This window comes from Patiria miniata, unplaced genomic scaffold, assembly GCF_015706575.1.
Source record: "Patiria miniata isolate m_02_andy unplaced genomic scaffold, ASM1570657v1 HiC_scaffold_27, whole genome shotgun sequence".
NCBI classification, from domain to species: domain Eukaryota; kingdom Metazoa; phylum Echinodermata; class Asteroidea; order Valvatida; family Asterinidae; genus Patiria; species Patiria miniata.
Genome location: NW_024037066.1, coordinates 2,010,731 through 2,036,985, shown reverse-complemented (window position 1 = coordinate 2,036,985; position 26,255 = coordinate 2,010,731). Strand labels below are relative to the sequence as shown.

Below are 26,255 nucleotides of genomic sequence, written 5' to 3'. Positions count from 1 at the left end.
ATGCTGGGGGACAACCTATTTTGGCATCAAATTTTGAAAGAAAGGAAAGCTGTTCAGGCTGAGAGTTATCAGTCTGATCACATCCGGAATACCAAAAACATTGCTATTCAAATCGACTTACGTGGTAGATAAATGCAGCTGCCATAATTTGTTGAGCTAGTGTTTCTCAATTGTTTTGTTTGTGTTGTGTCTATCTCTGTCAGATCTAAAACACGTGTGTATTATTTTTCATAGATCTATTTCACTTGTCCTACCTCGTATTGGTTGTTTGACCCTCTATCTTTCTTAACTGTCACATATGGTTCGTAAAGAAGGTTGGTCAAATGGAAATTTTTTTTTCTTGGCTTTTCCTACATCTACAATGTACATATGAACAAAAATTTAACAGGTCATTGTAACAATATTTGCTAAAAAATACTAACCCCCAAATCCATCCATTTCTCAAAATTACAGCAAAAGCATATCGTCATGTCAGTGCAACAAGGTCGTATGACTCCATTCTGCAACAAAGTCGTATCTTGCGCGTATACGCTCCGTGCAACAACGTCATATCTCGACGTCCACTGACTTTGCGTGTACATCCGGGTTATTGCAAGCCACATACGACCTTTTGACATTCTGAAACTCGCGTTTCGCGTTGATGCCATTTTAGGAGATACGACCTTGTTGCACTGACACGACGATATGTTGTACATATCAGCTAAAGAGAACAAGACATACCAAAGTTCCACAAGTTTCAGACAGTTACCACAGTCCCCCTTTTCCCATTCAAAACTAAACCCCCTTTGCCCCCATGGATCAAGTGAACAGTAATGTGAGTTGATGCCAACAGCAGATCCCAGCATTCTGACTGAAGGGAGACGAAAAAAATTGCAAAATAACGACTTCCTCTTGTTGACAACTTCTCCCCAGAGAGTCCCATCGTGATTTGCAATTAATTACAACTGGGACATGGTGAATTGAGAAATCGCGCACACCGCAAAAAAAAAGTGGTGTAATAGGAGACGTCACAAGGAAGTTCACAACGCCAACATGCAAACTTCCTGCATAGCTACATGTACACGCACATATCAACTGGTGGTGACAATGAACATGGCACAGTCACTCTGTCACTTTTTTTTAATGATCCGGTTTCCTTTGCCTGCAATCTAAAGAAACTGAACTGCAATTTGACGTTTTCCCCCCCCCCCGACAGCCTCAGGGCTGGGTCTGTTCAACAGGTGTCAAAGTCTGATTGGGCAAATTACATGGAAAGAAATTCAAACATTTGACATTGTCCTTATCTCTCACTGCAACTCCTACGCTACTACTACTCCCCCCCCCCCCCTCCCGGAAAAAGAAAGACCTGACAAGATGAACAGTTACAGAAAGCAGTATTTTCTTATCTACTGAATCCATTCCCCTCTTTCAATGAAGCATATAATTGGTAAGTACGGTACATAGAAATAATGACTCTTGAAGTCCACAAAACAAGGGCTGTAACATGCATCAAGAATGCGCCTTGTTCAGGAATAGTAATAAGGAAATCCCATGACAGTGACGTAATGCGTACAATCCGGATGCACCGTGTTTTGATAGCTCAGCTGGGGAAACTACAAAAGCAATTCTCCCCCACGCCTACAACTTAATAACCACCAAATTTTCAAAACAACCCACACGCCAGGTTTTGTGCACTTTTGTGCTCAAACTGAGTTGCGATCCCTTTTGTACGCCAGGACAGGACAACTTATTTGCAAGACATCGTGATGGAGGTGGGACCCTCAATGTTTTCAAAAACTTAGGCTGATGTTGTCTGGGAAAGATCAGATAATCGGATCTCAGGAGTCAGAGATGTGCTTGCAGAGACAGATGTTTCAAAACCAGCCAAGAAAAACATTTTGGGAAAAAAAAGTTTTAAATAAATGTACAGTACTGATAACCTGTATGGATATCAAGTTACATCTCTGTGGCAAATATGCTGGGAAAGTGAATATTAGATTGTACCAAATTCAGAAAACAATGTGATAGCAGTATGTGAAGATCAAAGAGTCAAACATTTAAAAAAAAGAAAAAAGAATTCACTACTCAGTAAGTCAGCGCCAAAAAATGCTAACCTCGCAATGGATTCAATGAACACAATGGGATGTAAATAGTCCCAATGATAGATAAACAGCGTCAGGTTCAACAGACGCTGTATTCAACCAATGTAAACGTCTCCGGTTTGACCGCAAACAAGCAGTTTCATTTTGAAAGTAAACTTGCAATCACCAAAAGGTCATTAAAAGAAAAATTAGCCATACAGGATGTGTGCTTAAGATGAGCAATGAATGGATGTGGCTGGTTCTGCTTTCACGGCAAAACGTGCTTCACGGATGACACATGCATCACAAAATTACTGTTTCAATTTCACGCCAACTCAAAAATAACATTCATACTGACACTTCACCTGCACTTAATCTCAATGAAAACAAAGTAAAAATTTACCACAAACAATCAACAGGAAGTATGCGCTGGTGTTTCCTACTGTGAAACTATGGAACACGAGTCCAGCAAACTGAAAGATCGTTCACTGTGGACAAGCGATGAGGGCAACAGAGCGCTGTGCATTCCCTTTAACCTCGTAGCCTTATGCAGTTTCTGGGTCACTTAACTCGCTTCAATAAAAATGGAATGTTTCAATGGCATCACAATGGGATTTGGACCTCAACTTAAAGGCCACCTCTACTCTGAAGGCTTTTAAATTACCATGCTACATGGAATTAACACAAGAGAATGACAACAAGAATGTACTACAATGTACATGTACGTATCAAAATTGTTTTAGGATTTGTCCTGCATAATTCTACCAACTTAAAAGTAAAGTTGGAGCTGAAGGCCTAAATAATATGGTGCCTGGCACTGCCTGCGGCATTGAAAACCTGAAAACCCTGGTAACAACATCTACATCAGTCGTGGAACAAGACATTGGTGTCCACAGATGGACAACTGCCTAAATACATGTAACTACTCAATTTTCTTCCATATTGTATTCAAGTCTGTCCAGAGTCTAGACTAGAAATAGTAGCCAACGATGATGGCACTAAAAATAAGCTTTAGGTTTTCAATGATTCATTTTCTCTTCAAATTCACACAGTTTTTCACAAGGTCGAAGCGAACCAAATTGTTTCAAAACTTTCTTGAAGTATCCCCACAGATTCTCCTTTAAAAATTTGGTCAAATCAAATTTGCTCTCAGTGTGAGTCCAGTGACCTGGCATCCGTGTCCTTAACAAAATTGGGGGTCACCGCAAAAAGAGAATGTTCTTACTGAAACAACTGCTGGGCTTTCCTGACCTCAGCCGACAACGTGACCACTGCAATTTGCTGCCTTGTCAGCATTCAGTGTGGGCCACTGGCCTTATTATTATTACTACAAGTACAACAGGTAGGCATTATGCACGTTTAGTCCAGGAACAAAAACAAGGATGTTTTCCTAGGATATGCTACAATCGTCCATAAACAAAGTGGTCCGGGAGTGGTCGCAATCACAGCAGTACAAAACCATAGTGCAAAAAAACAGGAACACTACCAAAAAAGAAATTCACCGAAAAATCTTAACCACAGTATTTTTGGAAGCATGTACAACCACTGAATAACAAACTTAAGATTTTTAGGGGAATAGGTACTGTGTGCATTTCAATGGTGCATGTGAATGTTACTGTGATTAAATCGTACAATGTGAACATGTAGATGTTTAACATGTTCATTTTGTGTTCACAGACAAAGAAGTTTGAATCCTGTTTGGCAGACATTTCAAAAAGTGAAATCAGACACAATTGTCCTCATCCCTTTTGAAGGCAATTAAAAAAAAAACATCCCTCAACTCAACAGATTTCATTCATCAGGAAGGTCAATCCAGTTGACCAATCATGTGGGGCCTTTCATACCAAACAACCAATACCATTTCCTGTATGACTTTGGTTGTACAGAGGCGCCTGTTGCTAGGCAAATTTGCAATGAACTCGCCTGAATGCATCGCTTTTTGTGAGGGGTTATTTAATTGGCCCGAGGGGGGCTCCGTTAGTGAAAAGAGGGAGGTAAGTACGCCATTGTGTGGCCAATCACAAGCATTGTTAGCGTGCACTTCACAGGTCAGCTAAAAGGATATATAATAAAAAAAACCAGCATGTGCTCAGTTAGAAGGACTCCCTTTAAAAAAAAACCTGTTCAGCATGTAGAAAAACTGAATTGCTTTAACAATATCTGAAAGGATTGTGTGGCATTGAGACTCTATCTGTGGTAAATCCAAGCATGCTTTCAATGAGAAATCCAACAGCAAGGTATCCTTATATAACTTTAACCAATTGTAAGGCATGCAGCGGTGGATAGGTGGACGACTGGGACTCTCGGTGAGGACTGTTACTCAAGGACTGGTCAAGCCTTGAGTTTTCGTCCAATCACAGGTTTGGTCTCGCTAGATCTTGGGTCAAACGATGTCACACTAATAATATACGAGTACATCATGCAAGGCCAACGCACATAATCAATGTAGAAAACTTAGGTTTTCTTTCAAGGTTCTTTACTTATTTACTGTGAGGGAAACACAACTGAAAAGAACCTTGGATCCAATGCAATACAACCAAGGGTCAGGTCAGAATACCACACTAATTTATGCAAGGTCAGGTCAAAGCATGTTGGGGCAGCAACAACTGACCAATGAGAAGACAGTTCTGCACACACAAAAAGGGGAAATGAAGTAAGTTTCAGGCTTTGTAACTGTCAAAGCTTTCAGAGCATTTGGTCCGAATTAAGCCACATGTTGTAATTCATAAAACACATCCAGGACATGGAACATTCAAATCGCAATTAACATGCTCATTACTGCATCCAATAATTATTCCCAGAACCATCACTACTATGTTTTATCGGTTATAATTTCTCCTGATGAGTGAGATAAGGGTCCCAAAAATGATGAACCTCAAATGTCAGGTTTTAATGAAATTCACTTGATTAGCATTTTTGTTTTTTTAAATTTCCAATTTCCTTTCACTGCAGATGTAACAGGCACTGAGATAATTACTGAAGCCTTATTAATGTGAATGTGTGAAATTGAAAACAGCAGATAATCTTTTCACACAGCGGACTTTTTTTCTTTTCTTTTTAAATAAGGGGAAAAAAAGGTATTATATTTTAACGATTAATTTCTTGACAATTATTTTCAATTTGGAAGGGGGCAGAGTGAATTACTTACTGGCATTGGGATACACTTCCAGGGATGGCCACACAGGCACCACCGTTAAGACACGTGTTGGGCCCACACGAAGCTGCAATAAAAAAAGGAAAGCAATAAAAAAGATAAATTGGCTGACGAATTTGGTCAACGAAAATTTTAACCTTTGTGGTTTATTTGAAAAAAATTAATTGATCCCCATTTGCTGTTCCACGTTTTGCAGCATTGCTATAATGTTGCTAGCATCTTGACTCTGGGTGTGATCCCTGGCTACATGGCATATTTATATGGCAGATTAGGCCACCATCAACATAGGGCTGGATAGCTCAGTTGGTAGAGCACCAGAACGGCAATCTGGAGGACACAGGTTCAAACTCCGCTCCAGTCAATTTCTTTGTTCAACGTTTCTTTGTTCATTGTAAACAAAAACAGTTGGAAATTGTAAGCTTTCTGGTTTGGTGAGTAACCAGTTTTGATTTGACGAACCCAGTCACTCCCAGATCCTACAAACTCCATCAGAAGCTTATGATCTATCATATTTATCTTACCAGTCATGTTTGTGATGCTTCATTCCCCTCAATTTAAAGATTTTTAGAATGTGTCACTGGTTTATTGTACACTTGGAGGAATCGGAAGGATTTAGGCAGGTTCCAGCAAAAATCCCCAGAAAGTTTGGGTAATAGCTAATTTGACCAAACCCGGACTGGTTCCTGGGACCTCTCATTGTCTTGACCGACCTAAATTCACCGACAAGGCAACAGGCACTGATAATGACGTTGAAAAGGAAGCTTGAGTTGTCTACCGCTGCAACCATTGGACAGCTTAATACAACATTAATCGGTAACAGCAAGCTGAATGATACCAATGTTTAAGTACAGGTACATCGATTAATCGATTTATAATCACACTCAGCTGTGTACACAATACAATGATCAGTATGCATTCAATTTTTTTTTCTGGAACCTGTTCTGTGTAAACAATCCAGAACATCTCTTGAACATCTCACTGGAAACAAAATTTCTGCAGCGTTTTTTTTTTGGGGGGGGGGGGGGGCATGCATGACCCTCCCCCACTATCAGCCAGGGTTTATCAAAGTGTCTACACCGATAGGCGCGCGAGTCCCGGGACGGTAATCTACCAATCGGAAGACCCATTCCTCCCGCCAACAATGAGGGTAAATAAATACACTTTGTCAATCTGGCCCGCGCACGGCACACATCCCTGCAGTAAACACCCTGCCACGGCCGATAACGCTCACTTCCTAAAGTCTAAAGTTTAACCCATTCCTTTATTCAAGTGCTCGAAATTACCGGAGATCCATGCAGACGCGCACAAAAATTACTTCTGCTAAAGTGTGTTCAAAGAGGAAGGGATTTGGTGTGGCAAATGTTGTTTATTCTATCCCCATCTGTATATTGTACATCTCTTGTGCCACATTATCAACCCTGGCAATCTTTGACACAGACAACACTATTCTACAATATACAATGTAACTTACATATTTTTGTAAATATCTACAAGTATACAATGCTCTACAGTAAAAGCTTGTGCTTTACTACGAACTGCATAATGCAGTCTCAACTCCAATCCAGAGTTTCCATGTCCACACCCTTTAGAAAAATCTACAATTTTGTGACGATACATGTCTCTAACACACTCATTTCAGTGCAGAGTGTACACCTGTAGATCCATTGCTACTGTAAACTTCCTAACTAGTTCTAGCGAATGACAACTGGGTAAACAAAGTAAGGATGTGTTCTTACAACTGTATAAATAGCGCATAAAATCTGGGGTTGGACTGCAGTATTTTTGGCAGCATTTTTGAGGCAGGCTTTTGACCAAAAAAAAAAAACAGTGTGAGGGGTCTCCCAGACCACCCAAACAATGACAGCCTCCCTCCAACCCCCAGATTGGGCAATTTCCTTTTGGCCCTCGCGTGCTCCCTAATCAGATAACTTAGTAGAATCAAGGACCAAAGGACAAACAACACCAGCGGTGAACTTCGAACGCAAACACTTTTGCATAAATTTGGTTAAGCGAGTTGGTAGGCGTGAGGTCGACACGTGTTTTTCACCGTTGTCACATGTCCAACACATCTGCAAGTATTCATCGTTTGGTCCGCTTAAACAAATTACGGGCTGGTCAACTTTTTGTGAAGGAAAATAATGAACATGTACAAGTTCTCTCTAAAAAAAAATATTGGACAATCTGTGAAATTGTAAAAACTCAAAAATTAATGTATGGAATGCGATTGAGAGCTTCTGTGTGTTTTTTTTTTTTATTATTATTATCTTTCTATTGTTATTGGTCACATTTTGATAAATGTGGAAGCCAAAGATTCAGAACGAAAATCGTTCCACAAAAACACAAAAAATATTTTTTCCCTTAACAGTTGAAGTTGAATCACTCCTCTCGTATAACCACAGTGCCAAATCAGCCAGTAATGAATTTATTATCTCAGCTTTGTGACCAAAGCAAAGTTTTTTTCACACAACACCAGTGGGCAGGCGGTTTTTTTTTTAAATAAACTTCTCCTGTTTCGCTTAGCCATAACAAAGCGCATTCTTGGGCCAAGTCTCCCGTCATCGCTTTTCAATGGGGAAACTTTGGCACAAGCAATGACCTGTCGTCATTGGATGCAAGCATGGGCTGCAACTGTAATACCACACATTCTCTCGTTTCACTTTAATTATATGAAGGAATGTAAAGAGCTTGGCATCCCGTCAAGGCATTCTGTATCCGCATGCAAGCTTAAAGAGGATATCTCTGATGGAAGGTTTTATCAGATGGGAGAGGTTCCTTTTTTTTAGCCCGAGGGGCTTTATAATTACTCATGCTTTATCAACTGGCAGATTTAACAATTGGATGTTTCTACAGAAACTTTCGTTAACGGATTTTAAAATTAGGCCTAGATTTTTCTTAGAATATTAAGAAATTCAAATGCTCATTTGGGTAATGAAGTTAAGAGCAAGCCATGTGATACCAAAAATCTATGACTGTTGATTTCAAAAGAACTTTAATGTTGCCCTTTGTCCCAAGTAATTATAGAGGGGGGGTGTTAAGACGAATATCAAGATACTTTTAAAGTTTTATTTTGATATTATAACCGTAGAGCAAAGGAAAACTTTACTTGCGGAGGCCACATCACAAAGGACACTATGGGGGGGGGGGCGTTGTGAACCTGATTGTTTAAACCAAGGATAAATTCTTACCTTCCTCAAATTGTAATTGGGTTTTTTTGTTATTTCGTGCATTGTAAATACAAGTTATTGTTACAATAAATTATTACTAAGAATTGTTCTGCCAGAGGTACTTCAATACTTTCAACGTCAATCATGCATTCCATTCCATCATTGAGATATATCTACAACCCGTCCGTCTGTCACACCAAAAATAAGTTCTTTTGTACACATGTACACGTGTACATGTACCTGTGCGGTTAGGCGATCAAGGGCAGAGCAACATCATTGTCATCAAATTTGCTTAGAAAAACACTGGCAGACTGGTTAAAAAGTTTCATCAACAATGGGCACAGGATGGCAATGTTTTTTTTTGTGGAAGGACAAGACAAACAAAAGTAAAAAGAAACAATTTCAAAGGTTTCACTACTGCGTCATAATAAAAAAAGGAACTTTACACAATAAAAAGAACACTCTACTACACCAATGTTACATTTACAACATGCAAATTGATTCATGTACAATACTTGTCCTTGCTGATGAAAAAAAATCTTAAAACATGTTTCTGACTATTTATTTCATTACAACCTTTGTGTGCGCATTAGCTCAACTTTGTAAAGATTTGTTTCTGTCAACTTTCAAATCCAACCAAAACTTAATACAGAAAATAAACAGAAGTCAAACAGAAATATGAACCTAAACTTGACACTTTCCCACAAGGATTCCAAAAACATTAAAAACAATTTTATTTCAACAATGTTCAAATAAACAAAAAATGATTGAAGGGTTAATCAATCCACACAAAAATGTAAACTAAATCCTGAAAATTTTACAAGCAGATTGTCATAGAAGTTGTTTTTTTTTCCTTTGGTTTAAATACACTTTCCCAGACAAATGTTCATTTGGAATTGATGTCATCCTTGAAGACATCTAGTTGCTCACTTGATGTAATTGATCAGGAAGTAATTGAAAGGGGGAAAAAGCACCCTGGTCATGGCATCTTCCTAACCAAGGGGGCCTTGAAAAATGCACTAATTAACACATCCCACTGCGATAACCCTGCTCCTATGATTTCCTGGAATGCCAATACGCTGTGGAATCCAACTGGAATATCCCGAGGCCAGGATGCAGTGTTTGAGCATGGACTAAGGTTTTTTGTTAAGCTTACATGTACATGTAGGCTTAAGCTGTACATGTACATGTACCTGCCGTGTGTCCTTTGCAGTGCCTATGGACTTGGTGCATAACTTTGCCCTTACTTAACCCTAACCCCCTAGATTGAATACTTCATGTAGGAACCTTCCTCACTCCTGCAAATTCCAACACCATAATAAACTGTACACTTGGACTCTGATTTTGGTGGTATCAGCCCTAACCCTATATTCAGTATACTGGTGCAGTACCCACTCCAACAGATTCCAACAAATCCTGGTGTTGGAGTTTGACTGGATGGGGATTGTTAGGGTTAAACAGGCAAATGGCAATGTCGTTAGTTGGCGTTAGGAGTACAGCGGTAATGGCATTCAAGACTCTGCCTTTAGTCTATCTTTGCCATCACTAGGGGGTACCGGTGACAGTTCATTGGGTGCACCACGAAGTGGTGAATATGATAGTTTGGCTGCACCATGAAGTGAGGGATTTTCAATGGACTTTGTTGCACCATGGAGGAATAAAAAAATACTCTTCGTGGGATGGCAACTGCGCCTCCACGATACGTCATTTCGTGGTACAACCGACGACTTAATGGTCGGCTTTTTAGCACCATGCTTGTGTGCGTTCCTCTCACCCAAGCTACCTCAATGACAATGTCACAAGTCTGTGCCCATTTAGCGGAGAATAATTTGTCAAACGAACTCTGTATATGCACATGTGAACAGGAATTACCTGTCCGAAAACCTTCATCATCTATGAAAACACGAACACAATTCTTTCCATTTCCAAGTTTTGTTGATTTGTGTAAAAAATAACCAATCCAAACATGCAACATAAAAAAAGAAAAGAGCTTGAGATACCTGCTCTGCCTCAAGAAAGTGCAAGTTTGCTTGGTCAGTCGGGTCATTTTTTCCATATATGCCTTAATTTGTCAGCCAATAACTCGGATAGTTGGTATGTTGGTAAAGCTATTTTAACAAGCTTACTGAAAGCAAAAGTCCACTGAATAATTGGAAAGGTGCATTGACCCAAGTACTTCAAAGTACTTGACATACTGCAGATTTGAACGTCCCTGCATACAGTGCACTGACACTGCTATAATAATTACAAACGGGGGAAGAGGATTGCAGAAGCGAAACAGATATCGAAATACTGCCGAGCTGTCTGCTGTAAGTGTAACCCTTCCGATAAAAGCAATTCATACTGCTTCCAATGGAGGAAACAATGTTGCAACCTGAAGCCACATTTTTCTTCATCATCTCAATAAAGGTCAGTCATTGCAAAAATGATGATAAGACATGCATCTGGGACCGAGAAACATTCCTGATTTGTTAGGAAATACTTTAAAAAATGTCTTGACTCTCCATAGACTTTGTACACAACTGCTGAAGTGGGGTCAGGTTGCAACATTTTTTCCCCCAATGGATCCAAGGTGACAACCCCGCTACTTTGATACATTGTAATATTACAATCCTCATTTTTTTATACAAAGTAATACACTGTGTTACATTCTTCCAGCTACTGTGCAACACAGTTGAAAACTTGTTGTGTTGCCCTCACATGAAAATATCAGGAGGGTCTGTCAATCAGGGATATTTTTTTTGGGGGGGGGGAGAGGTATACATACACATATACTTCAAATATAGCCCTACCCCTTCTTCTGTTTCATTCGGTTATTCTATTTTTTTTTCAAAAAATTCCCGATTTTTTTTGTATTTATGCAACTTGCAAGACAGTCATGACAGTTAGAAACTGTTCTTGGAAAATATTCTTTACTCTGCATTTACAATGAATAACCCAACCAACAATTCAACTTTCAAGCATTGTGTATTTTTTTTCCAACATTATTTTCATTAACTTCATTGTTAACACCATGCATGCAACATCCATGTCTTTGTATTTCGCCACTTTACTACAAATATAAACCCATTGCATTGGCATTACATTTTTAAACCCCCCAACTTCATGCACTTGCGGTACCGGTACGCACAACAGACTACAGCAGAGTTCACATGTTCAACAGGTTTCAAACTTGTTGATGTATCATAACTCAGTCTGCTGTACAGTACAACTTTGCATTTCCTCAAAAACAAAATCCCATTTAATTAATCCCCTTCAGCATGTGTACTTCAAACTATACAGTTTAGGTCAACTTCGGCCTAAGACACTCAGCTGATAATGCAAGTATTCCCCGGGTAGGCAGCACGTTACTTTACCTCGAACAACGGTCGTACACTGCAGCACGGTGTTGATAAGCACCACCACCAGTATCAAATCCAAACGGGGCATCTTAAAATCCGGTCCGAGTTTTCGTCCCATCTTGACCCTCCTCTTCTCACGACAATCTGCCTCTTTGGTCAACCATGAGTGCGGCGGTGTCCGCAAGTAAATTCCAGGCGATTCTCGGGCCGTGGTGTGAACGAATTCCCGACGAAAATGTGTGGAGTTTTGAGTTGAGTTTCCGGTTTATTGCGACAAGCACTCGTTAAAAAGTACCGAACTGAGCTCTTGGTGTTTTGTGTGTACGTCGTGTGTGTACAAAAAAAGTTGAGTCGTGTGGCTGACACAAAGCGCACGACCATTGCAATATCCATCCGCGGCAGTGAGGACCGCTCAACTATGGTAAACTATTATCATGCAAATTCAATTTCGTCAGGCACGCTTTTGCCAGGGCAAGTTGAGCCGTCTTCTTTTATATACTTAATAAACCGTCCATTAAGGCCTCAAGGATTTTGGCTTTTAATCCCCGATGGTTTAGGATAAAAACTGGAATAAACTCCGCCCGGCAGAGTCCGGGGATTTAAATAGGGTACACCAGTGCCATTCGGCACTTGTTGAAGATCAGTATACCTACACGGCTGCAAGAAAGTACCGGCCCCTTATGGTGAATATTGAGAAACTGTGGTTTTCATGCACGATCACGTCTTCTTGGAACTTTATTTTCCGTAATTCTTCCCGGATGAGGGGAAACGGGGACTGGGGAATGTACAAATGTAGCTATTATGGGGCCCATAATTATAACATACGAAGAAAGGAAAACCTTCATTTTTTTTATTTATTCTTTTTTAAATAAAGATCAAAGTATTAAAGCAATCGTCCTCGGCATGAAAGGTTGATCAATTTCAGCTTTATCATAGAGCATTAGCTCCATAAATTTGTATAAGATTAACACGCACTTAATTCTTATCGGCTACACCAACGCGGTATTTTCAACAGGCATGTGCATGGTCCATTTGCACAAGCGTGGGGGGGGGGGGGGGCTACGGGGTGCCGGGGTGGGTGCCACAATGTTCTTATTTTTTTTATGTATACTACTGTGTCAAGCTTCAGTTTTGCTAAAGTGTGTAATTTATTCGTGAGGGTATACAAGTTTGTAAACAAAAAAAAATATTATTAGTTTAAACTTTTATTGATATAAATCCACCTGAATGGTGGCAGAAATGCACGGACACCAAAAAATACACAAATCTAATTATTGCATTACCAATACGGCTGAATTTGTTAAATATTCCCCTTCAAATTGAAATTCTGTGGAAATGTTGTTATTTAACCATTCTTCAGGCGTGAATACACAGTGAAAGGCAACCAGAAGGCCACGTGATGGCGGCATAACCTTGAGCACATGGTGCTGCGTGTCACAGCTGTGGGCAGTTGCGTAACGCTTCTGCTTTTAAGTTTTGCAGGAGCGTGACTTGCGCCCTCAACGGCCATAATGACCATAGTCCGTCCTAAAGGTTTCACTGTTTTGTTTTGTCACAGTGACGTAGTATGTGGCTTGCCTTCGAGTACGACTTTTTTACCGTAAAGACTAGTAAGCAAGTAAAGGGTGGATCTAGCTGATTTAGGTGAAGGCGTATCCCTGCCATAGGGGGTCCGGGGCATGCTCCTCCCCCATTCCAAGGCAATTTGAGAATAAATTTAGGAGTTTGAGACAAATTGTAATAATTTTGGGCATCATTTACGCGTATCTTTATTTTTTTCAGCGGCTGAAAGGGAGTCCAACCCCTAAAACCCCTCCCCCAAATCCGCTAACTGTAAGCTTTGCATCTTGGACAGGTAAATCGCGTAAAAAAAAGATATTGTTTTATTTTTAAAATTGTGGGGAAAATATTTCGTTTATTAATAACAAGATGGTTCACTCAAAAAAAGTTGAATCAATTAACAAAAAAGTAAGGATAATGATATTTTTGAAAATCTTATATACTTTGCGTCTGATCGTTTTTGATAACTTGTTTGGGGTCGAAAGGTCATTTTGTTCAATGACCGTTTTGAAAAAAATGACATCACAATTCATTCCAGACGATCGGTGCAAGAATATATTCTGCGGAGAAATTTATGGCAGTGTATGCAGGCCCGTCGCTAGGGAGGCAGGGGCCGAGTCCCCCCCCCCCCCCCCCCACCCCCGCATATGCAAAAACCATAAGCATCAAAAATTAACTACATGTGGGTGTTTTTTTCTTGTGGTGTGCCCCCATAGCTGGTACTGTGTTCAGTGGCGTCGCCAAAGGGGGGGGGGGGGGCAGGGGGGCACGTGCCCCCCCTGGAAAACCTAGTGCCCCCCCCCCGAGTGCCCCCCCCCCCATCAAATGCTGGTGCCCCCTATCCTCTGCAAAATTCTGCGCGTTGTTAAAATCATTACCTCAAAAATAGCAATTTCTGGAGATATCTTCAGATCGAATTTAGCATCAAATGTGGCACAATTTTGCATCTAGCCCATCCTCCGTATGCGAAAATTTTCCAAAGGGGAGGGGGGCACCCCCCTCCCCTTAGACCCCTCCCCCAGGACGGCGATCCGTATCCACCTAAGTGCCCCCCCCCACCCCCCCCCCCCCATCAAATGCTGGTGCCCCCCTGTGCCCCCCCAGACTGAAAAGTCTGGTGACGCCACTGACTGTGTTCCCCCTATGTCCAGAGCTGTCGACGGTGCTGAGTGTAATAAGTATGATATTTTGAAGGACAAGACCTCCCCAAAACAATTTCAGTGATGTCTGTTGTTAGGTCACTTTGAATGGCTTGCGACTAGACTTGAGACTGAAGGACTAGTGATTGTCTTACAATTATGAGGACTTGGGTAAAAGTTATCTTAGGCTTGACTGCAAGTGTACTTAATGATGTACATTGCGTTCAGACCTGAAGTGGCATCATCCTGAATTGTGGTGGGAAGGTGTCCAAGTTATTAACAAGGTGACCAGACGTACTTAGCATCGAAACTGAGGGGTATTATAATAATGATCCTTTTGTGGAGAGTATTACAAAAATATCCTATAAGGAGTTAGCACATATCCTCGGCTAAGTAAGATGCTTACTTGGATTTCGTCTGTTTAAAAACCTGCATTTTTTTCTTGATAATTAGTAATTAGGACATTATTAGAAATATCTGGTTGGGCATCTAAAACAGAATAGGGTACTAATTATTTTTTTTACCTACATGTATAATAGTCTGAAATAAGTATGTGTACAGAATTATCCTTTTGTCGTTTATTGTTTTGTTACGCAAGCCCGTAAGCAAGAGGCTGTGTGGTGGCAGCCCTGTTCATCAGGCATTGCAATGCAACTCGTCTTTCTTCTTCCTTTGGCTAGACTCACTGATGTAATTTCAAGTCAAGGCTGTCCGTTGACGAACACACTTCCTTCATCTTCAAAAATTAACAGATAATTCGTTAACCAAGGACCCAGCCAGCAACAGGCTTGCCGTGGATGCCTCATTGTCTGCTGAACAAAGAACAGAAAGCCGCGCCGAGCCGCTAAACGGCCCAGTCAGCACCGTGGGAGCACACGCAATAATTCCCGGCCTCCATTCTTCGGCGTGCTGTGCCGGCCCCCGGTCTTTAATTAGCCTTTGTTTCCTGGGCCCACGCGACCGGCACGGGGCGGCCGGTCCCCCTTGCGCGCGGTGGCCAGCCGGCGATCCCCCCACTTCTCGTGTCAAGAGGGTCCCTTGGGTCGAGCCGTGCGCACCGGCTAATTTAGGCCGCTCGTGGATTAGCAACATGGCTGCCAATCATGTGGCAAATCGGCGGCTAATCTTGCCGATTAGCGGCATAGATGGCGCTCCATCCCCGTGTGACTGGTCGGTCCCGGCCGAGGCCCTGGGCAGCGGCCAGCCAGCCTCCTTTCGCCTCCCAGCGACCCAACACAATATTTCGGCACATCTCTGGAATTGGAGAGGAGCCTGCAGCGTTCGAAACCCATGGTGGCTTCATTCACGAGAGTAAAATATCCGTGATTAATTATGCACGATAGTTACGCAGCTTCAGACCTTGACGCAACCAACCAGAGTTTTCTCACGGTTTCTCCGCTTGGCTGCATCATTTGGGCGACCATTGTGACCCATAATCTGCATGACAAACGCGTTATTTTTAGCCAATAGCGTCACAATGAAGACAGTCAATCGGGCGTGACGCTTGGTTATTGGATGATTAGTGACGATTTCGAGTTTGACTTAAAAAATTGCGTTTATAAAAGAGAAGGACTGTCCCACCGACCCAGCAACAGGAAATTTCAGAGGAAATTTGATGGACTGAAATTTGAGTTTCAATTAAAGTTGTTTTCGTAAAGGTATATACAAGCAAATTTTCGATGGCATCGAATGCGGAAGGTACGGTGTGCACTGTCAGTGTCAAAACTCAATATTGGGAGAAAGGATCTGTTTTCGATCGGAATCGATTCATGTGTATCTACTCCGAACATATTCCGAACATAGAGGGCGCATTATAACATGTTGCATGGCATTATTTTTTTATGACCTTTTTCAATGTGCAATGATTTAACAGTAGGCCTATATATTCTATAAAAACTGCTAGAAAGATCGAGTAAGAAGAGTTTATTCCAAAATGCGATATCACATCCATTTGAAGAAAAAAAATTAGACAATTTGCACGGTTATAAACAATTTAATGAATAAAAAAAAATATTACAACTTTTTCTGATGTTAATTTTCGCTTTATTGTATTCTTAAATTATATTTAACTACCGTTACATAACAGTCATCGAAATTAACTTTGGCCAGCCGGAGGAGAGCGGACTCTACAAGTACAAAGTAAAAAAAATGGCGTGTATCGCGTTTTGAAAATACATGTAAAATCTAAGGAAGTACCGGTACCAGTTTACTAGATAATTGAAAACAATATATATAGTAAGGATGATTGTGGTTACATTTTAAAATGCAACTGGCATATATTGTTCTATGCTGAGTTGTCAATTTCGTCATAATATTTATATCGATAGTTTGACGAGTTTGGATGATGACATCTGCCCTTCCTCGCAAACCTAATTGGTTTATTCAAGGCTTGCATCCCAACAAGGAAGTCATACGAATTGACAGGAGTCAGGTTTGGCGTAGCGGTACTTTCCTCGCCTTCCACCGCTGTCACCCGGGTTCGAATCCCACCCGCCCTGGCCAATAGGTGGATCCCTACCTGTACCGGGTTTTCCTCAGAATATTCTTCTGGACTCTTCCGCTTACCTCTAAAACTGTAATTTCTTCTCATTGTCTCTATACAGGTTTCTTGAGGCTTTCGAGCTACAGTACCTAGGGCACTGTCGAGGAATCCTTGGTGTCGTGACCAGAAATAAAGTAAATAAAATATTAAACTCATCTTTCGAAATACATTCTATGATTAACATTCTATGATCACAACGATGTGGGTTTTTTTTTTTCAATTGAGAGGTCTTCCTCCCGCCTTGTGTATCCCCCTGCACCAGCTTGGTGAGCGTCCCAAACTCCTAAGATCACGGTCGGAAAAACCTGGGACTTTACACAAAGTTTGGTTTTACGTTGAATCGCCCACTCCATAAACAAGCATAGCAGATGGAAGTATGGCAAATCACAATTTGTCATGTCAGTCATGCTGTTTAATTTTGGATAGAACTTGCGTCCAGAACAATCGTTTACCCACTGGGTGATTGTTGTTATAACCGAGCTGGGCTGCATTCCTCGCATAATTGCCCATGACCTTGCTGACATTATATTGCTTGGTCAGGGTAGAGTTCTCACAGTCGTTCCACAGTTGATTTTTTTTTTACAGTTGCTAAAATGATGGAATGGGGAATTAGGAATATATGGGGTTCATATCTCTGAAACAGTATCAGCCAAAATAATAGGTTGAAAAAAAGATAAGTTGGAAAAAAACTGAGTATACAATAAAAAGAAATGCAACTTTTTTTTCAGAAGGGCGGGGCCATGGGTTGGTGAATTAAAGGTGTGGCCCGGGGGTTGGAGGTTGGAAGAATTGTTAATAGAGCTACATTTTTTTTCCATTTTACTTATTAACCCCCCCCCCCCCTCCCCTCCCAACTGCAACCGGACCCCAAAATAGAGAGACATGGTCTGTCCAGAACTCAGTGCACTGGTCACGATATTTCGAAAAGAACTCGCGAGTAGGCGAACTTTAAAACACTAAAAGCAAAAAGTAACCATATACCTTTTCATAAAATGATATTACAATGGTCACACGTAATAATAATAATAATAATAATAATAATAATAATAAATTTATATTGCGCAGATTCCACATTAGTGTTCAAGTGCGCAGAACATGTATACATACACAATGTCGTAAAAATCTAACTACCCAAATGCAATTAAAATTCACAAGTGAAATTAAAATACCGGTACCCAAATAAACAATTAAATACACAAATATCCATTAAAATACACAGGTACAACGCAAGCAAAGCAGAACAGAGTTATGTACCCAGGACCCCATCCCGCCCGTATAAAACTGGGATGATTCTGTTTCCCAACTTCTGGCGGGAAAGAACAAATAATCAGTTGACTCGGGACAAAAAGTTGACGAGGTTACCGCGTGCGTGTATTAGTGACAAAATAGACGCGTGCCTCTTGCAAAATAAGCAACCTGCAGCGGTCGCGTGACGAGGTCGACAGGTTTCACCAATTGAAACCCTGCCGTGCCGGACCGCTCACGACCCCCGCCTATTCCCGCTGACTATACATGAGCATGGAGCCACCTGATTGTCCTCAGAATCTGGTAAACGAATTGAAGGCCCAGCCAAGAAGCAATTTCCGGAGATTTTTACCATAATGACAGGAGAAAATATAATTTGTTTTCCAGAGCGCCCGTTTTCACTTTTGAGAAGTGAAATGATTCAATTTTGACGCGAGTTAAAGATTCTTGTTGATTTTTACGATCATTTTGTTACTTTTTCTTCTAAGAACAAGTGTATGTACTGTATTTAAAACCCTCGGATGGGAAGAGTTAGGGGAGGTTAAAGTGAGGTTTAATTAAGCACATTGGCCGACAGGGCTAGCTAGAGGGCGGTATACTAGTATAAGACGCGACACTAATAAATGCACCGTGAAGGATCATTTGTGTTTAACCTCGTTTTTCAGGGGAAAAAAAGCAACACCAAACTGCAATGAAAATAACGCTAGATGGTTAATTGATCCCTTTGACGTTGCAATGTTTTGATTTTGGGGTAGTATTACCTGGCTTTTTCAATTTGGCTCCAGAAACTAAACATCTGATTTGTGTTCCCAGCGTCATGCATGTGTGTGTGTGTTCATGGAGGAATAATTAAGAACGAACTCCTTGGTCCATGTTCCTTGCTCGTTCGAGTTCCATTTTGTCTTTATTTTTGCAACAATGCGGCTTAAAATAAATGTGCATTTCAAGTCTTTTTTGCCCACCATGCAAATTGCTCGCTCCCGAAGTCGTCATCAAAACGGGAGTTGTGCTTTGACGTAAGCACCATTCCCGAATTTAGCAAGGCGCCGCGCAAAAACAGTTAATAACTTTACTAATATACAGTCTGGGTGCTAGACTTGTGACGTTGCACGGGGACACATTTACCAGGGGGGACACATTTAACGTTGTGCAGGGGGACAGATTTACCTAGAGGGGGACAGGTTTACCTAGGTAAAAGTGTCCCCCGGACAGATTTACCGGGTCACGACCCGGTAAATCTGTCCGGGGGGACACATTTACCAGGGGGGACAGAATTACCTGCCACACCGGCCTAGCTAGCCTGGCCTTGTTTTGGCCTTTTGGGCTGATTGATAATAATTTTGTTGTATTCGAGGACAGAAGTAGACTGCAGTAATGGTCTTTTGTTCTCAGACTTTTTACCAAGGTGGGGAGGATTCTTTCCTTTTCGGTTTTAGCTGGACGATTGCTTCCGGTATTGTTTGTTTATTCCATCTTTCCTAATCCTAGTTCTGTCATCTGCTGTTTGTCTAGTGTCTGTCGTGATCGATTTTGGGTCAACTCGTACCCGAGTTAACTCGTACCCGAGTCAACTCGTACTCGAGTCAACTCGTACCCGAGTCAACTCGTACCCAAGTTAACTCGTACCCAGGTTAACTCGTACCCGAGTCAACTCGTACCCAGGTTAACTCGTACCCGAGTCAACTCGTACCCGGGTCAACTCGTACTTTTCGAAAATAGGCAACTATTTTGAGCTGCAGGTACGAGTTGACTCGGGTACGAGTCAACTCGGGTACGACTTGACTCGGGTACGAGTTGACTGGGGTACGACTTGACTCGGGTATGACCTAACTCGGGTACGACTTGACTTGGGTGTCAATTTTGGGGTACCAGTTGACTCGGGTACGAGTTAACTCGGGTACGAGTTGACCCATTTCCTCGTGATCAGATGTCTGATGCATGTGGTCACACTGGCATGATTGGTGGTGGTGCCTAGGGACTTCGCTGCGACTTTGGGCGTTACTTTTCACTTGGCATGCTTGAGTGATTGTGTAGTTGAGGACACCTCCGTTTTTTGTTCTTCTTAAAAAAGTTCTGTCGCTCCCCCAAAGTCTGCAACCTCAGGCAACATTCTCTTATACTTTGCTGGAGTTACCCAGCCCTGAGTTTTATCGTTGGGTTGTCTATAGACAACCCAATGATAAAACTCGGGGCTGGGTAACTCCATCGTTGGGTTGTCTATAGACAACCCAATGATAAAACTCAGGGCTGGGTAACTCCAGCTATCTTATACTGAACTTATTTTAAAAAGGAAAGAATGTTGCATCCTGACGCCACTTTTTTTCATTAAAAATCATCTCAATGTAACGTTAGACCCACTAACCATTCTAACTGGGGCGCGAGAACTCATTTTTTTCAAATTTTGGATTGGGTCTTTCCAAAGTTCTTTCGTACTGTCGTAATAGTCTGGATACCATGGATACTACATTCTTTCCTTTAATTATTTTTTTTTAGAACGATCAATTGGGAGAAAGTTCGACTTTCTTACTTGATTTTCTGGTAACGAGCATGCGAATCGACACACACTGCCGCACCGTTGTACCGCGGTGTGCTGGTAGCACGCGAGGCACAGTGCACTGGTGTACCAACCAATAACCGACGGTCTACTAAACCAGATTTGACACTATCGCCAAGTTGGTTTTCAGTGTTTGTGTTTCTTGTCGATGTCGTCACTTTTTAACCCGTAATTTCCATCAAATATCAAAACACTGCCATCTTTCCACAATATTAATCCTGCAGATATTCAACATGGTGTCATCGTCATCTACTTAGACGAGTCCAAAAGTTTTGAAATGGATTTTCGTTCTCTCAATTATAGGAACGGGGTCCTCAACTATACAATTGCCGTCACTTCGCCCATTTTCAACTTCGCCCTCACTCAGTACCTGGAATAAGTGCTTACCTCAGTAACTGGGGGTCACGGTGGGGTGGAGAACTCCCTTTTTTCAAATTTTGACTTTGGTCAGTCATGGAGCTATCGAAGTGGCCCTGTGCTGTGGGCCACAGTCTGCCACATGCACACAGTTCCGCCATGTCCGCACTGGCATTCATTCAAAACATCTTTTTATTTTAATATTAGGAAATATTAACAATGTAAGACTTAACACAGTTTTCTCTTTTGTTTTTTCTTGTTTCTTTAGGTTACTGTGATGGGAGCAATACGTGTTCTGCCTTCTTCCAGAAGCATCGTAAAAGCTTCGTATCAAAAAACAGTCGTGACAGTGACACTCATTGGTAACACTCTAGAGTACAACCCAGTCAAGTCAGTAGAAGAATGAAACTGACTGCACAGTGAGAACAAATGTACACAAATACAATGGCAAGATCAAGACATTTCAGTCTAACAGCCAGCTAGACCTACGGCAGATTTTGCACATGTGTACATGCATCATTAACTTCGTCATTTTGTGACTTCAATAGCTTCTTTATTTATCTTCAACAGTAACTGCATTGCAAAGGTCACGTAGCTTGTCCAGATAAGAGAATGCCAGCACATCTGGACTGCATTGAACTATGGTGACGAGTGTTCTTTAGGTACACATGTCTTTTCTGTGACGTGGCGCTTCGCTCCAAAACTTACGCCGCTTGATATTTCTTACGAGCAAAAATATCAACGACGTTTGTCTGACATTTGTCTTGCGTGCAGTCAACTTGAGTACAGAACAATTGGAAGGGTGAATTGCTCTTTCTAGTAAAGTAACACAACAGACATATCTGACACTTGGATGTTGCTACGAGAGTAAAAACCTACATGTTAGACGTGAACACACGAGATCATGGCATTGGCAGATATAATTGCGAGCATCACACATTGGATTAGCAGTTTCCTATGGGTCTGCAGTCAGCCTTTGTATTGGATTCATTGCATCTACGAAACCAACTACGATGCTGTGTCGGCGTTATTCTCCGCCATCATTTACTGTCTGTTCTACACAGCGAAGGCCGTGCAGTTGCTGCTGTTTGGCATTCTTTCTATGGTCCAGCTGATTATAGATGTGCTTGCAAGTCTGAAATATGTCTTCCGTTTCATTTCATCTGCAACATTTGCGCTCATCAAGTTTGGGATTCAGATCTCGCAATTTTCAGTTTCCGTTTTCCGAATGGTACTGGAATATGGACCTTGGGTGATTGAAAAGGTGTGGCGTGGTGCGGTGTGGTGTTATGCAGCGATAGCATATTGCATTAATTGGGCTTTGGATTCTGCTGGAGGTCTTCCAACACCATCCATGCTGTTGGAACCTCTGAAGGAACCTCTGAAGGGCATCGTTTCATTTTTGTACGATGCTGTTGTGTCTTTCGGGAGCTGGCTGATTGCAGCAGGGAAGACGGTTTCTGATGCATTGACTGAAGTCCAGTCATTGGCATTTGGTCTTGTAACCGGAGCACTGACTGCTGCTTTGGATGCATTTCTCCGATTTGTGGGCGATTTGTGGCAGATGAGGACCGCTGTTGAAGACTCAATTATGATGGCTAAGGCTTACTCGGGCAGAAAGGCGGCTGAAATATATACTGAAATTCTAGAAGCCAGCAGCAATGCTTTTGGTTCATTTGTCGATCTCATGGTTGCCCTGGTGTCCACAATTTCCTACGTCGGGATCTTTGCCATTGTCTGCCTTCTTCTTGTCCTGATCCCTTTGAAGCTTTACAACCTGTTTGTTAATGCCTTGAGGTCGGCCAACACAATGATGAACCTTTTCCACCGCGCATTGTCTCGTGGTGAGCGCAACCACCTACGGCAACCACGATACCAGCAGAACGTGGAACAGAGGCTTCCACGGGAGAGGGATGCATTTGATACGGACGATGATGAGTCGCTTCTACGACCACGACGCACAGCCCCGCGAGTGCCACAACCTAGGCCGCAAAGCGCGCCACAACCTGGACAACAGCAGGTTCCAGCAATGCAGCCACCGTATGCCCCTCCAGCAGCCAATGGTGCCGGCCCATCAGGGGAGCAGAACCAGAGGCGAGTCAACCCTCGGAGAAGCTCACCATCTCCCCCAGCGTCCAACCCACCCGTCCCGGAGTCCACCACTACCAGCGCTGCCAATGACCTTGCGAGACAACTGGAGGAGGAACGCGACCGTCAGCTGTGCGTGGTCTGCCAGGACAACGGCAAGAACATCTTGATCCTGCCTTGCAAGCACCTCTGCATCTGCCTTGAGTGTGTGGAGGAGATAACAGGCCAGCCAAGACGAGACGCGAGGAAGTGTCCTCTCTGTCGACAGGCCATCAGAAGTTACCTGGAAGTCTACGCCTGAGATAACATGCTGGTGTAAAAAAAGATGAGAGAGACTGTCTTGTAATTGTATTCATTATGTAGACATCATTTATGTTCTGTGGCCAGTAAGGGAATGTCTCAAAAGCCACAACGCTTGGAACTCTCCAGCAGGGAATAGCCTGTTCCAATTGGAAACATGTATTGCTTCCATTGGGAACAGTTGGGAACCCGCTGGTGTTGGAATTTGAAGGGTTGGCGTGGTTAGGGTTAAGGCAATAAGCTACTATGGTTCTTTGCAAAGTCTACTTTTCATTCATAAAGAGTTTTGAAGGTGCTTAGAACTCACCAACACCATTTTGTCAGGGTTGCGGGTACGAGTAAAAGTGGGGATTTGCACCTGTAACTTCCAGAGGCACTACCAGAGCAAAAATAACTGACAAAAGGAGGCTGGGGCATCAAAGGAATTGTCAATATTTGTGGGAAAATTGTTTATGTTGCACATTTTAAGCCAACTGAAGCACGTTAACCCTAACCCCTAAGAGCTATTTGGGGTCAAGTGATATATTTCAAATACCACAGAATACTACATGTGTTGTACCCATTGTAATTTTGTATGGAAGGAAATTATGCATACTACAGATTTCATTAGTTTATACTACTCATTAGTATTTTGTAGCTTTTAGCATTATGCGCGTGAGGCACTGACCATAGAAATGTCAAGAGGGGTGTTTCACAATAATGAGGTAAACTTGTTGAACAAAATCGTTGGGAAAATTGTGCATTTTTGACCGAAAGGTATTTATGAATGGGTTATCAGCATCCAGGCCAAGCCAAGCTCATATTTATTCCCGTATTAATGTGTGTGCATGTAAATGGCTGTAATATGACCTTTTATCATGAAATTTATGCAAACTATTTTAGTTGAATGATGCTGGTGGCCTACATGTAATTTTTTTTTTATAAAGTATATGGTACATGTACATGCATATTTCTAAATGCTGTGACTGTTATAATTTGAGATAGGCCTATACAAACAATGAATGTGCATATTTGTGTTATGAAAATGAAGTATTGTGAAAACACACAATATGTCTTGTACAGACTGCAAAGCTGTATTCAAGTTTCCATGTCATCGTTTTTACCTTTCTGCATCTTGAGGACAAACATCTGTTTCATTATGGTATCTCCTGACTCCTGCTCAATGCAGTTAAGGATTGGGATACTGAAATATGTTTACTTTTACTGAAATTTGTTTACTTTTTAATTAAAAGTATCAATGTTTTTATTTCAAGGAAAATGTTCCCGTCTTAAGAATATGACATTATACTCAATAGGTGCTGTTCTTACTTGTACATTGTAAAATGTTTACCTTTATGAGGGAGTGGTTTCATCATCCAAAATACCAGTTGACCACACCCCTTTTTTTCAACTCGTCTTCCAATTATCTGAAATCCAAAACTGTTTTTGTATCTTGTTTGTAGTCAGACTGCTGCTTTTTTCAAACTTACTGACATGTGTAACACCACATTAACTTGTAGTCCTTTCATTTGATGCATCTAGCCTTGAATGCCATGTGATACTGTAAATGTAAAAGAGGCTTTACAATAATTTCTGTAATCTCGACTCTATGCTTATTGCCTGAAATGACTTGTTATCTAGCCACTTGCTGTTGGATGATAACACTAAAGATATTGTAATGCAGATAGGAAGAAATTAATGTTTGTCAGTTTTTTATAGATTTTCCCGGCCAAGTTAGCAGATTTGGCGGCCAAATTGGTGACCAATCAGTCATTTTCGCATAAATTTGAATGCACGTGGAGATCAACATTCAATTAGCTAAAAACACCAATCAATTTAACATTTGAAGCATGCGATTTCACATTTTAAACATGCAATCTTAACAACGGGGCATTCAAATTAAAATTGCACAAACGAGCATCCAAATTCGCCAGAGCTTCCAGCTGTGCAAGTTTGGTCATTCATTATATTATTCACCATTAAGCAGGTATTTGTGAAAAGTAAGCAAATGAATTCGAAATAGGTTTATGTCATTCCGTTGTTTGTTAGAGTTAGATGGAGTGTCTTTGTTCCAATTTGGAAGTATGGATTTATTGTCTCCAACAAGATTCTGCCAATACTCTGATCACCTTAGTAGTGTAGTCTAAGCATTTGACCTCGTTTTCCGGTGGAGGATCATGATCCTCATCGAGGATCATATCGGTTACCCCGCCGAGGATCATAGGAGGAGGGGTGGGGTGTGTGTCTGTGACGAGATGACGTCATGGATCGAATGACAAATCGATGAGGTGGGGATTAGCGCTGAATGGGTATTGTTGGTAGAGGATATGCAAACGATTGTCAGGCACTGGAGCGCACTTTTTGTGTATTTTAAGCCCGTACGTATATGATGAGGTAAATAGTGTTAAAAGCGATGTAATGTTTAAACATGTTTTATTGTACAATGTGTATTGCTGGATAGATCTGTCTTTTCCGTCAAAATAAACGTTTCATTCCCTTTTTTTCTTTCTTGTGTTTTGTTCTCGACGGGGCACTGCTGCCATTGAGCAAGCTTAAAGTCATAGTGTACATGCAGACAAACTGAAGAAAAAAAAAATCGTGGTTTTAATAAAGGTAATGTCTAAATGTAAGACCAGAAGACAGACACAGAAAGGTTGTAACTGAAGTTTATATTTATATTTTTTTTATGTTTGGGTTTGAGTTTCATTTACATTTTTTTTTGGGGGGGGGGGTTGATGTAGTTTGCACGGACACACTAGTTAAATCGCACAT

At 41.4% G+C, this 26,255-nt stretch overlaps 2 protein-coding genes across 3 annotated transcripts in view; one reads left to right on the top strand and one right to left on the bottom strand.

Moving 5' to 3' along the window:
- The window catches only part of LOC119734365 (neurogenic locus notch homolog protein 1-like), a 62,430-nt gene extending 50,371 nt beyond the window's left edge, over positions 1–12,059 (bottom strand). Inside the window, exons 1-2 of the mRNA XM_038207855.1 lie at positions 11,735–12,059; positions 5,209–5,281 (exon numbers count right to left, since the gene is read on the bottom strand). Of these exons, the coding sequence (XP_038063783.1) occupies positions 5,209–5,281; positions 11,735–11,837 (176 nt within the window). The 5' untranslated portion in view covers positions 11,838–12,059. The remainder of the gene's footprint in view (positions 1–5,208; positions 5,282–11,734) is intronic.
- Positions 12,060–19,478: 7,419 nt separating this feature from the next.
- LOC119734348 lies at positions 19,479–25,984 on the top strand. 2 transcript variants are annotated; one of them, XM_038207806.1, is made up of 2 exons: positions 19,479–19,610; positions 21,385–25,984. In XM_038207806.1, the coding sequence occupies exon 2, from the start codon at positions 22,021–22,023 to the stop codon at positions 23,503–23,505; it is 1,485 nt and encodes a 494-aa protein (XP_038063734.1). In that variant the 5' UTR covers positions 19,479–19,610; positions 21,385–22,020; the 3' UTR covers positions 23,506–25,984. The 2 variants fall into 2 exon arrangements, with proteins under 2 accessions (XP_038063734.1, XP_038063735.1); XM_038207807.1 differs by having other exon boundaries at positions 19,479–19,658.
- Positions 25,985–26,255: the final 271 nt, after the last annotated feature.

What these genes read in the sequence shown, in the direction of transcription:
- LOC119734348 (XM_038207806.1), top strand. Translation starts at nt 22,021, where the DNA reads ATGGCATTGGCAGATATAATTGCGAGCATCACACATTGGATTAGCAGT.